Below are 14,390 nucleotides of genomic sequence, written 5' to 3'. Positions count from 1 at the left end.
CAGTTTAACCAATACTTTTTCGTATACGAAGTATAGAGAAAGTATTGTAATCGTCACAAAATTCGAACCCGAGATTTTGACGAATCGCCACATTTTAGACCTTCCCGAGTCCAAAAACACATTTTTTTGGAAAATGTCTATCTGTGACTCATAAACGCTTTTTGTAGATTACTATCAAATTTTGAACAAAATCCGTTCAGAAGAAATTTGTCTGTCCGGTTGGTCGAATATAAATACAAAACGAAAATAGCTAGATGGATAAAATTTGGTACACAAATTTAACATTTATAGTGTCGAATTTTGAACCAAATCGAACAAGGGGTTGTCCATCTGTACTTTCGAAAGCATGCTACCCTGATAATTCAAAAACGGAAAGACTTAACTGTATCAAGTTTGGCATGTGATTGTATGGCTACAAGAGTAGTTATGTGTCAAATTTTTATTTCAATGGGATATGAAAAACTCATCTAAATCACAAATTTAATTTCCATACACTATTCATCACATGCCACGGATAAATCTCCAAAAAACTAACTAAGGCTCACACGATAGATTCAGTAAAAATGCTGATAAAAAATAAATATTATACGCCAGTGCCATTCAAGGCGTTCTCTGGTATGAAACCTTTATTAGAGAATATGCGTGAAAGTTTCGTGGAGACCATTGCGTATTTTATGAATGTCAAACATCCAGCTTTTTCAAAATGCTGCACTTGACAAAGAATTGCACTCGCAGTTATGATTCATACTGTCTCTCTTCTGATTCAGTTTGAGCTCTTATGAAAAGACATAGGAGAAATTCATACGTTGTAAAATAATTAAGCTTGGTACCTGAAGATCGAGACGCACATTGGACATTTTTCAAAATTCGATTCTATCAAAGATACACACTACATCTGATATCATATTGATATGGTTGATATGTGATTCAAAATGATAAATTACTTTTAATAATTCCCATGTTGCTTCAGAACGGTAGAATAAAGCTAAATTGAGAGCTATAAAAGTGATCGGCTCACATCCTTTGAACTGGTATCTAAATTTGAAGTGTGAACTTAATACAAAGTAAGCAATTGCGAAGTTTTTATGCTGTACGGAGAAATTTAAATGTGTATTACGTGAAAAATTGGAAAATCACTAGACGACCGTCACTTAGAACAGATGCTTTTAATAATAGAAAAAAAATTTAAGCACTTTTGTTTAACTTGACTTGTTTTATGTTTATAATTTCTAAATTTTTAAAATCTATTTTTTTTTTCTGAATTTTTAAATTTTTTTTCACTGTTTCCAATATGTTCCAACATTTTTGGCATTACATCTGCCAGTTTAAGAAAATGGAAACTCAAAAATGAAACAAGTTAGAGCAATTGAATTTCATATGTAATCTTTTCAGCAAAAATGTAGTATTGTATTTTTTGGATAAAATATGAGTATGTGAAGTTATTATATCTGTCTATCCACCACATACATCTGAACGCGATAGATTAAAAAAGTATGGATGGGTGACAGTTGATATAATGTTTAATCATAAGGCTTGAATATTAGAATCAAATTTTGAGCCTGCTCTGTCAAACGTTTGATTACCTGCGATTCTTGAGTGTTCAAATTTGATTATTTAGAAATGCAACACGAACTGTGAAATATAGTTTTGACATTCATTTAATATTTTGATGGGAAAAAAAATACTTGTTAATATGAAGGGCAAAAATGTATTTGAAATCCCTGTGTAATTCAAGTAAAGCTCAGATGCCAATATTTTATTCAAAAATTCATAATTATACAGATTATTTGCAGAACTAACTATCGATAACTAAATCTCAACAAAGAAAGAAAGATAATAAATGATTTTTTAAAAATTCAACCGAACAAAATATCTATTCTTTCTTTTAATAAGAAGTTATTAATTCCGCTTTATATTTAAATCATCTGATTTAAAAATTATCCAACAGTGATTTTATATAGCACTTAAAACTCATGCATCACGGCGAGTACATCGATAGAAATAAATAAAAATAATAAACAGTTCTTAAAGTAGGCGCGTCAAGGCATTACCGCTCGGCAGTGGGAATTTTGTGGTTTATACTTTCTCGTATATACAGTATAGATAAACTATTGCATTTCCTTTACTAAAAAGTATTTTAAAAGTCAAAAAAATCAAACTCGAGAAAAATATTTTGACGAATCGCTACATTTCAGAACTTGCTGAGTTCGAACAACTCATTTTTGGCATTATGTTTGGCTGTCTATCCATCTGTCTGTAACACTATAACTCAAAAATTTTTTTGAACTAGACGGATGAAATTTGGCATATACACTCCACACATGAATGAAATCCATTCTGAGGAAATCTGCCTGTCTTGCTATAACTACAAAATATAAAGAGATAGATATTTCAAATTTAATGCTGAGGTTTAGCATCTGAAAGGTAGATTAGCATCACATTTTTAACCAAATCTGTCAAAGGGTTGTCTGTCGGTCATTATTTTCGCATAACTCCTGAATTCAATGACATAAATTAGTGTCATTTGACACCTGATCTTTCGACAACTGTAGTTCCTTATTCAATTTTGTTTTCAATGAGTGGGACATAAAACATCGAAAATGCATATTCGCATGATAGATTGAGTAACAATACCAGATTCATGCCAAAGATTTATATTCGAAATTTATGCAAACCTTCGTGAACTAACCCAAGGTATGCAATTTTATGCCAGGTGAAGTGGGAGTGGGATAAAACCCTTGAAAACTATCTAGAAAATTCAGGGAGAGCACTCCGGCTGGTTTGTTAATATTTTTAAAAAAACTATTACAGATGCGCACATAATTTTTAGGATTTCGAGTTTTTTAATGCCTGAGCTTTGCAATCAAGTAAAAATTTTACTATATTACAATCCATTTTTTTTTCTCATTATCTTATTTAAAAATTTGCAAAAGATATTTATTTTTTATTTCTGAATTTATTTCATCTATTTGTGAAGTAAAATTATTTTCTTTTAATGAGTAAAAAATTTGAGAAATAGAATATATTTTCCTAGATATCGCTGAAGGATTTTTACATTGGATGCGTCGTTTTCAAATCCTTATGATTCTCGGAATATTCATCAGAGACTTATAAATTCGTTTTAGAGGTTTGTTCCATGACGAGTAATCGATCAAGCGAAAAAAATTGGCATAATGAGAAAATTTCGAGATACCAATTAATTAATTATAATTTACTCGGATAATCAATTTGTCTATCTGAACAATTTTGTACTTTTGAGCCATGTAGATGAAGTTGTCATGATAAATGAACGAATTATAAAAGTGACCCACTTTTTTGTTGTAGTTGGCGACTCTATGTATTAAAGGAGTGTGCAGTAAAAAATCGTTCATTTAATTCAAATATACGTTAGTTTGTCACTTTCAGTATCAACACACTCTTAAATTATTATTGAATATTATTTAAATTTTTATAATTGCTTCGTATTAAAAAGTATTATTTGGGAAATATTTACCCACGAGAAGCAGTTATTTTCAAGGAAGGCAATTCCAATTCTTCTGAATAAATCCATATCCAAAACTGAAGCCAAGCCATTCCGGTAATCTAAAATCAGAGTCGAGCACAAAAATGCGTCTGACTTGCTTTGGAATACTTCTATCCTAGCATCTCTTTCACATGAGCAAAACTCAAGCTCCATACTGTATTGGGAATACCGGAGATTCATTTGGGTATTTCCCTACTGGTTTTTCCAACTCGCGTAAGTGCATCGGACTATTTTCACCGAAGTCGTTGATTTGTACGGGAACTCAGTCAGTTTTAGCTTTCCAAGCTCACACATAACTAATAGAGATGCGTGACTTCGCCATAAAAGCTTTTGACACATTCTAAACCCTCATTCATCAAGCTGCATTCGTGCTCATTTCGGAATCAGCTAGTTTTACGAAATCAAATACGCTAACACATAATGAATCGTCTACTTTTTTACAGAAAAACGCAATTCAAATAGTTAAGCATTATGCCATCCTTTCGAAAGCGGAATGAAGGAAAAATGAAAAGAAAAAAAACGCATGATTTAGATAGTTGTAAAACAGATTTATTTTTCTCCTAGACATAATTTGAGAATTATTTGAAAACCGCATTCGGAAACCTAGAGATTATTTCAAATCAGAAATTAAACTTCAAGATATCATACTTTGGAGATAAGCCAAGTTTTTGAAGTGGATCTTTTTGTCTAAACAGAATTTCCGGATTTTGAATATATAAATGATGCTACTAATTAATTTTTTTCTGTATATGAAGCAGACAAAGGAAATCATTTTTAGATTGTCAGAAAATTAATAATTAAGAAATACATAACCATAAGATTTTGATAAGTCACCTCGTTTTAGACCCTTTATCTAAAGCAACTTATTTTAGAACTTTGTCTGTGATAGATGGCGTTGATACGCCACATAACTTGTTCAGTATTTAATAATTGAATCATGTAACTCACAGAGTAAAGATGCTAGTTTTGATGCATCATATTTCATATATGTTTGAATAGCTTAATATTGTGTTTCTACTCGTCAAATAATTTATCATTGTGTATAAAGTTTGTAAGTTTGATTAGAAAAAGTAAAACGCAATCATGGCAACCATACAAGACCTCGTTTGATTGATGATTGATTTTTGATCCCTCAACGCTTGGAGTTACGGATTTGAGCCGATTCCTTATTTGACGGTAAGACTTGACATTTTTTTTAATGTATTGATCTCAGAAATGAAATATAATTATGGAGTTAGAAAAATTAAAAAAGGAGGTTCTGCTGTACGTGGTAAAATCATTACAATCTTGAATGAATTTGAAAATATATTTTCTTCAGAATTAACTCAACAACATTTAGAAAATTCAAGCTCGTTCCATAAACTTTTGATTGAATATCAAGATAAATTTTGAAAAAAAAAAGGATTCAAATATCGATGATTTAATAACAGATGTCCTTGAATATGATAATTACCTATTAGTATGTTAAAAGTATAATGGAAATATCCTGGTATATAAATCTAAAGTTCTCCGCAAAAAAGAAAAAATTCAGTGACAAAGTGTTTGAAAGGCGATATGAACTTGTGATTAGTAGATTAGTAATAGTATAAGTAGTATTTAAAAAGTCGGCAATATCGTTTCGAATTGTACATGAATAAGACTAACGAAATTAAATTAAAAACGATCTGAGTAAATAGCTTGAGTTAATTCATATGACAATGAAATTCATTCTAATTAAGGTTTATTTAAAATTAATAAGTTTACTTATTTTAAAGGTTTATCGTTTGGTAGTATAACAGTATATCTGGTAATATTTTAACTGAAGAAAGCTATGACATATGCGAAAAGAAAAATGTTTAGGGCAGAGATTTGATCTTAAAAATGCGATGTCATATTGATACGATATTATTTTTAATTTGTTCTTACAGTTAGAATCAGTTAAAAGTTCTTCTATTATTTTTTGGTTTAAGAAAAATCTATAAGCAGTCATAAAAATGTGTTAGAAATTTAAGTACTTTGGAAATCACCAGTGGTTCATTTGATCAGTTAGTGAGCCTTCACTCATTCTTTACTTGTCACCTGAAGATTTAGTTCTTGTATTTGAAAGAAACAGATAATCTAAACAAAATATTAAAGTGACTGTATTAATAGAATTCGTTAATCAAGAAATAGAATATATAGAATTCATCACATTAATTAATACCCTCGTAGAGTTACAAATATAAGGAAACTAATCCAAAATAATAGCTCAAAAGTAATAGTGATCCGATTAAAAATAAATCAACTTCCACATTTAATAATTCTGTTTTTAAACTTTACATTTTTCATAACATTTATAATGAAAAATAATTCTAATGAGCATAAATTAAAAAGGAAGCCACGTAAAAACATTTTTGTAATTGTTGCTTTAAAAAAGTTTTTGTAGAGCTAGTATACCGAAGCTTGTGAAATTTGTAAACATATATCCCATTATAAACTTCGTTTATTTTAAAGGAAATCCAAAGTATTAATTCCTACACGTGAAGTGAGTGCAAATGAAAATAAAACTATTGTATCTATTAAACAATTGCATAAAAAAATCCATATTGTTGCAAACTTGTTCTGTAATTGCTCAATATGAACAAAAATGAAACATTTCTCGAATCTTAATCAAATAAGGCTCCGAAGTGAACTACTTTTCGAAATAATTAAATTTGCCTATAAAAAATGAAAAGTTTATTCGTTCGGATATAACTGCGAAGAAAAGGAATTTCCTGTTTGTTCTATAATTCTCAAAAGTTGAACCGATCCTTCAAAAATCATATTTTATTGAGGTTTACATAACAAATAAAATGCCACACGATTCGAGTAATAAGGCCAACTATCAGCATTTATTGTGAAATTTATGAGAAAAGAAATATAATGGTATGCAGATCACACAAGTGAAAACGAAATAAGTATTTTAATTTCTGTGCATTACTTTTGAAATATTCTCTTGAGCAAACAAACAATCTCTTGAGTAACAAAAAAATCCGAAGAATTGCATTTAATTGACGACGATGTCCGAGGAAACGCTGTGTAGGCGAACATCCTCAAATCAAAACATTTCGGCTATTAATTCATGTGATACTTTCGTTAATGAAATAGATGAGTCATCAATCTTATTTGATATTCAATTTCTCTGGCATTTTGAAGAATCTTTTATGAGAGACAGTGATTCCTTATCGAGAGAGGATTTATAGTCATTGAATTGTTGAACTAAACAGTGCGGTTTGAATGCAAAATGAATCATTGTTCTTTAACGAAAGGCTGAATGCCCGCTTATTTCTTAATTGCTACACAGAGTTTTAAAGTTAGCAAGTCAGTAGAAAAATAATGAATGGTTATTTAATGTATACAAGAATTAATGAAAAATTTGAAACAGGGGAAATTGAAAATGGCACTATTGTGATAATTGTGAGCATGAACTGTTTCATTAATAATCTTGCATATGACTATGTGTATCATATATGATTGTCCGTCTAAGGATAGCAGTGCCGAATCTTTAAACGGATATTTAATTAAGAGGGAAAACTTATATAGCTACTTATCATATATCATTTTTAGATTCAGACTGCATAAAATACATTTCGGAGCAAATATAAAAAGCATATTTTATTTTATTTTGTTCAAGGAAGATTCGAAAAATTATTTAAAATTTATTTGATTTGGAGGTGATGAAAACTTAGAATTTTAAGTATACAACTTTACCTTTTAGAATTTGACAATCATTTTTGATGTTTGCGAAAAATATTTAATATCAGATAAAATTTAAAGAGGAACATAGCGATGTTTTAGAAATGACAGAAAATTTTTAGTACACAGATGACCTTCTCCAAAGGGCAGAAAACGATAGTAAAACTTTTGGATTGTGAACTACTATTTGTAGAGACTCTAAGAGGCAATATGCATCTTTATACAATGAAGACCCATTCTAAATTTGGGGGTTAAAAACGGAATAGGCGTTGAAGAAAATAATTTGAATAAAACATATAAAAATTTCTGAGTTTGAGTCGGGATATAATTTAGGATATTTAAAGTTGGATAATAAATAATTCAGACTTTAATGAATCAAAAATAACAAAAAGGCTCAATTTACAAATTGTAGACATTTTTTTCCCAATTTGATTAGTTTTAGAATATGTGATGAATGCCAAGTTTATAATACAAGAATTATGGAAATCTGTCAGCGATTGGAATTATGAGATATCAGATGGATTAAGAAATAAATTCTTCACTTCGCATTCTGAAGTTCAGGAATTCGTGAGCATAAGTATTCCTAGAAGATATTTCTTAAGTGGTTCAGTTATTCATACAGATGGTATGATCCTAATAGTGTTCGCTGGCACCAGTGTCCGAGGATACAGTAGTATAGTGTACTTTCAAAATCCCAGGAGACTGCTATTTTTATTTGTAACTGCTCTGCTAAATGCGAAATTATGCATAGACTGGAGCTGTACATGCAATGATATCTCTTAATTTAAATCTTAATTAATTTCTTAATTTTTATTTTGAGCCCATATTATCTTATTCTAAAAATTTCTTTTATTTCCTTGTCCAAATCTCACTTTTTATTGAATTATTTCTAACACACACTCTTAAAAATTGATGACTAATGCATTTTGCACACCCCGAGCGAAAGGAATGAAAATCTCTTCCACCTATGTATTACTTTGCAAAATATCTACGATTCCCTTTCCCATGGACACGTGTCAATAAATCTCTGTCGGTAAAATCACCAAAGAGAAAAATTTATTTCACTTTGCTCTTGTGTTTTGGTACGAACAGTGTTCCGCCTTTCGTGCTCATGTAAAAATTATTGCCCTCTCGTGGTTTGTAGTTTATTCCAAAGGTGTCATCTTTTCGTCCGCGCTTCTGCCAAAATTATGTTACAGACATTTAAATAAAAAAAAATTCCAAGATTATGGAAACTAATCAAATATATTATTTTCATCAATTTCATTATGATTTAACTTAATGACAGCATTGCGACTTGTTCTTATTCTGAGTTTAATATTAAGTACGTATAGATAGAGAGTATAAAAGACGATAGTGTGGGATTTGTTTTCAATTGTGACGAATCTCAGAATTTGGAACTTAATAAATCCGCACTAACGAAATCGAATTATTTTTAAAGAAATCATTCCATTATGTGAATGAATGAATAGAACATTGATTGTAACATCTGATTGAAATGCATTTCCTTTAAAATAAAGTCTGACATTTCTCCTTCTATTGAACAGATCTGAAACTTTATTTTTATTACTAATTGGAAAAAGAAAAAATGAAATACTTTTATTTTCCTAAATACAAAGTGAACTTCGAGTTAGCTTTCATCCGAATTAATTTCCTATAATCAGTGTGTTAAAAGCAGATTACAATTAAAAATGATAATCCAATAATGATTTACTTTAGACAATGTATTTTGATGTTTGAAGCTAGTTATCGTCCAACTCTAATATCAGTTCATTTAAAATTCTACAACTGTTAAAAAGGTTTTCAAGTTCAATTAAATATTTAAGGACAACAGAAAATTCAACCAAATCAGTGTGAAAATAAAGGAATTATTTTGACATTTTGGAGACATCAAAGTAGTAATATTTAAAAATAAATCCACGCACTTTGTTTAAGTACATGGAATTTAACAATAAGCACACGATTGTAGAACAAGCAAAATTATTTTTAAATGATCATTAATAAATAATATTTTATGAAAAAAAGAGCCGTATTCCCATTTTTAATAACTTATAGGCCGAAGAGAACAATTTATGGCAAGGAATGTCAGTGGAGAAGGCAGGATGCAACTGGTGGTGCAATCGGCAGTCCTGTGCAGAGAGTTGACCCTCCGAAAAACAAAATGTTAGTAGATAATTTTACTTTTTAAATCCAAATATCACGCTGAGTACTTGAGGGTAGCGGTGGAAAGGTCTTGGTTTCGGAACCGGAAGGTTTCAGGTTCGAGACCCGATTCTATCTAAGAACCGAGTGTAAGCTGGTCTGGTGCCTGTTAATTCGTCGGGACAAACGCCCTCCCATTGGTATGGAGCGGCAATTTGGAGAGAAGGGTGCTAGCTCATATGTCATCCTCGTCATCTGATTGCGATTCAAAATAAAATAGCCCTAGTATTGCTTTAAAACGCGAAGTTAAAACAACTAAACTACAAAAAATACGCGAAGTAATTTTTAGATTGTAGTTGTTCAATTTTTATGTGGTTTGCCCCAAAGGGACATAAATATTAAAATAATGTATTGTCATTGGGCACGCACAAATATTCAAAATTATTTGAATATCAAGATGAGAGGGAAAACTTCATAATTCCAACTTTAGAAGCATAAAACAAGTTAATTAAAAAAATTAAATATTTCTAAAAACTAATAGTTTGTAAAGATAAAAGCATCTTTACACGCACTGCTTATATGGGTGCATCTTGTTACTTTTAAAGATTATAGCAGAATTATCCATGAATTCTGCATCTTTTAGTTGAGAAATGGCTTACAGTGGAATAATCGAGGCAACATCAGGACCGTCGGGATTGCTTATCATGCTTGAAAGAAGAAAGATGGCTGAACACGATTCTGTGTTGATTACAGGAAATTACGATATGGCTTTTTATCTTCTACCACGAATTGACAACATTTTGGATGTTTTGAAAGTCAGTGGTACTATGCATTGAACTTCAAAGTCGGATAGTGACAAGCCGATGTTCCTCTTGAAGTTAGAAGAAAGACAGCCTCTAGCATCGGGCAAGGTTTTGACAATTTAAGAATAATTTTAACCTTAACCTAAGAATAACCTTTTGCAGTTTGTAAGGTCTCTAAGATATTTGAAATATTAATGGAGATAGTATTATGTGGATTTTCGCCTGAAACTTACTTTGTATATTTAGATGACATTATAATAGTAGGATGAGCATTTGAAGAATATTTAAATAATGCCCGTAAATTAGTCTATGGTTTACAAAACGTTAACAGAGATTCTTAATGGATACAAAGCCAATGATTATCGATTTTAGAGACAAACTTCGTAGACATTTGGCAAAAAATAAAGGTTCTGGAAAATTTAAGAATTATGGCTCTATCTCTCTTAGAAAACCGAAATCTAGGAATTCTTCTGCGAGTTGTAACATCCTGTTCAGTCAGAAAGCTATATATACACGTGGTGATTAACCGAGTTAATAATATTGCGAAAATCATCCAGTAGGGGTAGTAAATGTAGTTTAATAAATAGGACTATAAAAAACGGCGCTCACGAAACAAATACATCACAAATTAACAGTTGCAGAAATTAATGTAACATGCAGACAGCAAACCATTAATTTAACTGCTGTATCAACATTCTAGTTTACCTCTCAACCAATAGCTATCAATATTGTATCTCTGTAGAGTTTTATTTGTAGTGCGAGCTAATAAGCTACTAGATGCTGAACCCTATTAACCATTGATCAGGTGCGGATTAAAAGCTAGGCCCACTTGCCACCTGTCAGGGGTCGCAGGCTGAAAGGAAACGCCGAAATGAAGGCTTTTTAAAATGTCAAGGAAGATTTTTTTTTTTTTGTTTTTTTTGTTCAAGATTCAGTAATAACAATCCCCTCAATAATAGCAACGCTGATTCTAGAGAAAAAGAAACATCGGAAATCGATGATTGATGTAAATGATTTTTTCTCAAAATCTCTTCCCTTCAATGATAATTCCCTTCAGTCTTTTGGCTTAAAAGATATTGTTTATTTTATAATATGGTTTTTTTAAATATTTTTTTATCATTTTTGTATCTAATAAATTTCTCCTTTTTAATTTCATTTTTCTGCCTTTTCAATTATACTTTCTGAATTTCATTTTCTAAACACTTTTATGCATAATTTCATGTCCTTAATACTTTTAAATGTCTAAAACGAAGATAAATAAAAGGATCTATGGTATATTGTGCTATATTAAAACGAGTAAAAAAAAAAGGGAAAACACACATTAATTTTACTGGAACGAAGACTTAAATCTTGCAAATCTTATTTTCTGTTTATCCCTTTATCGTATTTCAATACTTAGAATTAAATTAATTATTTTTTATCTTAATTATTATCTGAATATAATATTTTTTTATTCGATAGTTATAAACAATATAATTTTGCTATAAAAAAGCCATTCCTTTATAAAATGAATTGTATATTATTTCGGTACTACTTAATATAAATATTAGCATATACGAATTATAGTTATATATTTCTTAAATTCAACGACTGATTTCAAAATATATTAATTATTGACTAAGGTTGATTAAACTATGCAACTAGGTAAATATAATGAAACGATAGAGAAATTATTAAATGAAATTATTGTTAAGAGAAGTATCTATTATGAAATAAAATATGCTAAATCAACATAAAACATATTTCAGAAGTGGAAATTTTTTAGTTTATATTCCTTTTCATCCTTTTAGAGTGCTTCCAAGAACTTTACCTCTAGAGGTCTCCAATATGTGTGATCTGCCCCTGGTGCATTACTGTCTGTTTGTGCTATTAATTTCTACAAGTGAAGATCTTTGAATATATCTTGGTTTTGTAATTTGTTTCTTGTATTCAGTGTTTTCTGGAATAGTCGTGGAATAAAGCGTCGTTTATCGTTATACAACATGTTAAATTACGTTTACCTTACAACTACAGGACGATTTGCATAATACTGGTGTCAGAAGTGAGATCTGTAATGTATGATAAAGAAGAGATCACTCAAAATCTATCACAAAATTCCATTTTTCAAACATAAAAAAACGTAACAAATATGAACATTTAGAAGGATTTTTGTCACAAAGCTTTTCGATTTCTTCTGTTGTTACAGATTAGTTTATATTCCTATTATTATTAGTAGTAGTTATTATATACACTGGGAAGAAGTTCTTAAAATTCTTTAGGAGAAAAATGGGGTTCGAGAAAAAAAATCTGAACAAAGCAGATTTTTAAAAGATAGATGAATGTGAAAAACACGAATAAAAAAAATACTCTTAGCAAGCTGGAAGGCAAAGGTAGATTCCTTTTCATCTAATTTAATATTTCATGATTCTGATTTCAGGAAAAATTAGGACTTGAAAATCAATTTTCAGTCCCTAACTTCTAAGATATTATAGTTATCGAAAACCTTTAAACACAAAAGTTATTCTTTTTAATGAGGTGCTAATTTGACTAATTTGGTTTATTTTTCTATCTTCAATGATAAAGAAGTTATAGCGAAATGCAAATTTCCCCCCTCCCACCATTTCCACCCCCTTTGAGCTATAATGGCCCATTTACGAACTCATCCGTTTCTACATTTCTAACAACATATTCCAAGCCGGTTATAATCTAAGCGAAAAGCGTTACATATATATAATCGGTGAAGATCTGCAGAAATTTTCCAAAATTCATGGCATGAGAGCCTTTGCAATAGGTATTCTTCCTATAGGAATCTACCTAAAAGAAACAAAGGCTTTTACGATGAGATAAATAATATAAATGACTCACTTTCTTTCTCCCACAACAGAGCATGGTTGAGCTAAGTATATGCTTCATCTTGTATCGTAGACGCGGGGGATGACCAATGGAGGTGGACATGTGGGCAGTATGGTAGTCGCTTGCAGATCAAAACCTGTAAAAAAAATATGGAACATAAGAGCATATCAGAAGCAATTAGCAGAAACAATAAATATTAATGAATAATGAATGCGATACCATGAAACATCCTGAAATTTTCTTTTTAGAATAAATCTTGTAGAAAATTCCTTGGTAAATAAATTTTAATTAATGAATATTTAATTTTCTTGGGAAAACATGAATCGCGTGTTTAGATGTTTTCGCGTTATATTTTCAACGAGATACTAATACTATTTTGAAAATATTATTTCAAGAAATAAAACGAGTTCTTAAATAAAAGTTAATAACTATATATAATCGCATATTTATTAAGATTGAATTTAAGATGAAAAACAGAGAGCTAACAATTATTAAAATTGATTTCTAATTAGAGTACTGTTTCTGAATTGTGAAAAAGTTTCTTTAACGGAGACAATAAATTTTCTCAACTGAATTCTTTTTTCTCCTTTCCATCCTTATCCTTACTTGAAAAAAAATTAAAATTTTAAAGTATAATATGAGTGGATAAATGACTGCCCATCACTTCGAACTTGCTTTCGATAGCATTTCAAGACTGCAGCGTTACATGACTCATTTCATTCATTGAGCATATGCTTTAGATGACGTCTCGTCTAATGGTTCTTATTTTTTTATATTCTATGCTCAAAAATAATCCAACTTTAGGAATCAATAGAGAGGCTTAAAACATGAAGATCTCAGTTCGAAATTTTTTTTGAAATATAAGACTGAAATTTAACACGTAGTTTTATGATATAAATTGCAGGTCTATATCAAATTTTGGCTGTAATTAGGCGAAAGGAAAACGGTCAAAATGCATACTTGGTTTTCCTTACTTGCGTAAAATGATTAAATATTGTTTTAGTATTAAAGAAAGGCGAGAGAAGAGCATTTCTATTCATTCTTCTTTTCTCTCTCAAAGTCGTGATAGAAGTTCCCCCTGAAAAATTATAACCATTCATTTTCTTCCAACATTTTTGGACAACTCTGTGCCCCACATGATAATCTTAAATCTGGGAAAAGGGAAGGGGTCCGTTAGAAGTTTCCTCATTTGATCCTTACTTCTGAAAGATACATAATCAACACACCAACCGTCTTGTGGCTCAGAAGTGACACAATCCCTGTGAAACAATTTGAATAATACCTATGGAATACTATGTACAATGATGGTGGCAAATGTCACTAGATCTTTAATATTTTTTTAGATGGGAAGAGCTAAGAACAGAATATTTAATACTCTAAGTGAATACCAAATTGGT

General features: G+C 30.3%; 1 protein-coding gene across 2 annotated transcripts in view; it reads right to left on the bottom strand.

Annotated features, from left to right (window-relative positions):
- The window catches only part of LOC129959126 (rho GTPase-activating protein 100F-like), a 112,926-nt gene that overhangs the window by 58,963 nt on the left and 39,573 nt on the right, over nt 1-14,390 (bottom strand). For both annotated transcript variants that reach the window (XM_056071946.1, XM_056071947.1), the window contains exon 2: nt 13,006-13,129. In XM_056071946.1, the coding sequence (XP_055927921.1) occupies nt 13,006-13,095 (90 nt within the window). In that variant the 5' untranslated portion in view covers nt 13,096-13,129. The remainder of the gene's footprint in view (nt 1-13,005; nt 13,130-14,390) is intronic.

This window comes from Argiope bruennichi, chromosome X1, assembly GCF_947563725.1.
Source record: "Argiope bruennichi chromosome X1, qqArgBrue1.1, whole genome shotgun sequence".
Taxonomy (NCBI): domain Eukaryota; kingdom Metazoa; phylum Arthropoda; class Arachnida; order Araneae; family Araneidae; genus Argiope; species Argiope bruennichi.
The sequence above is the reverse complement of the archived record's forward strand: the minus strand, read 5'-3'. Positions and strand labels throughout refer to the sequence as shown.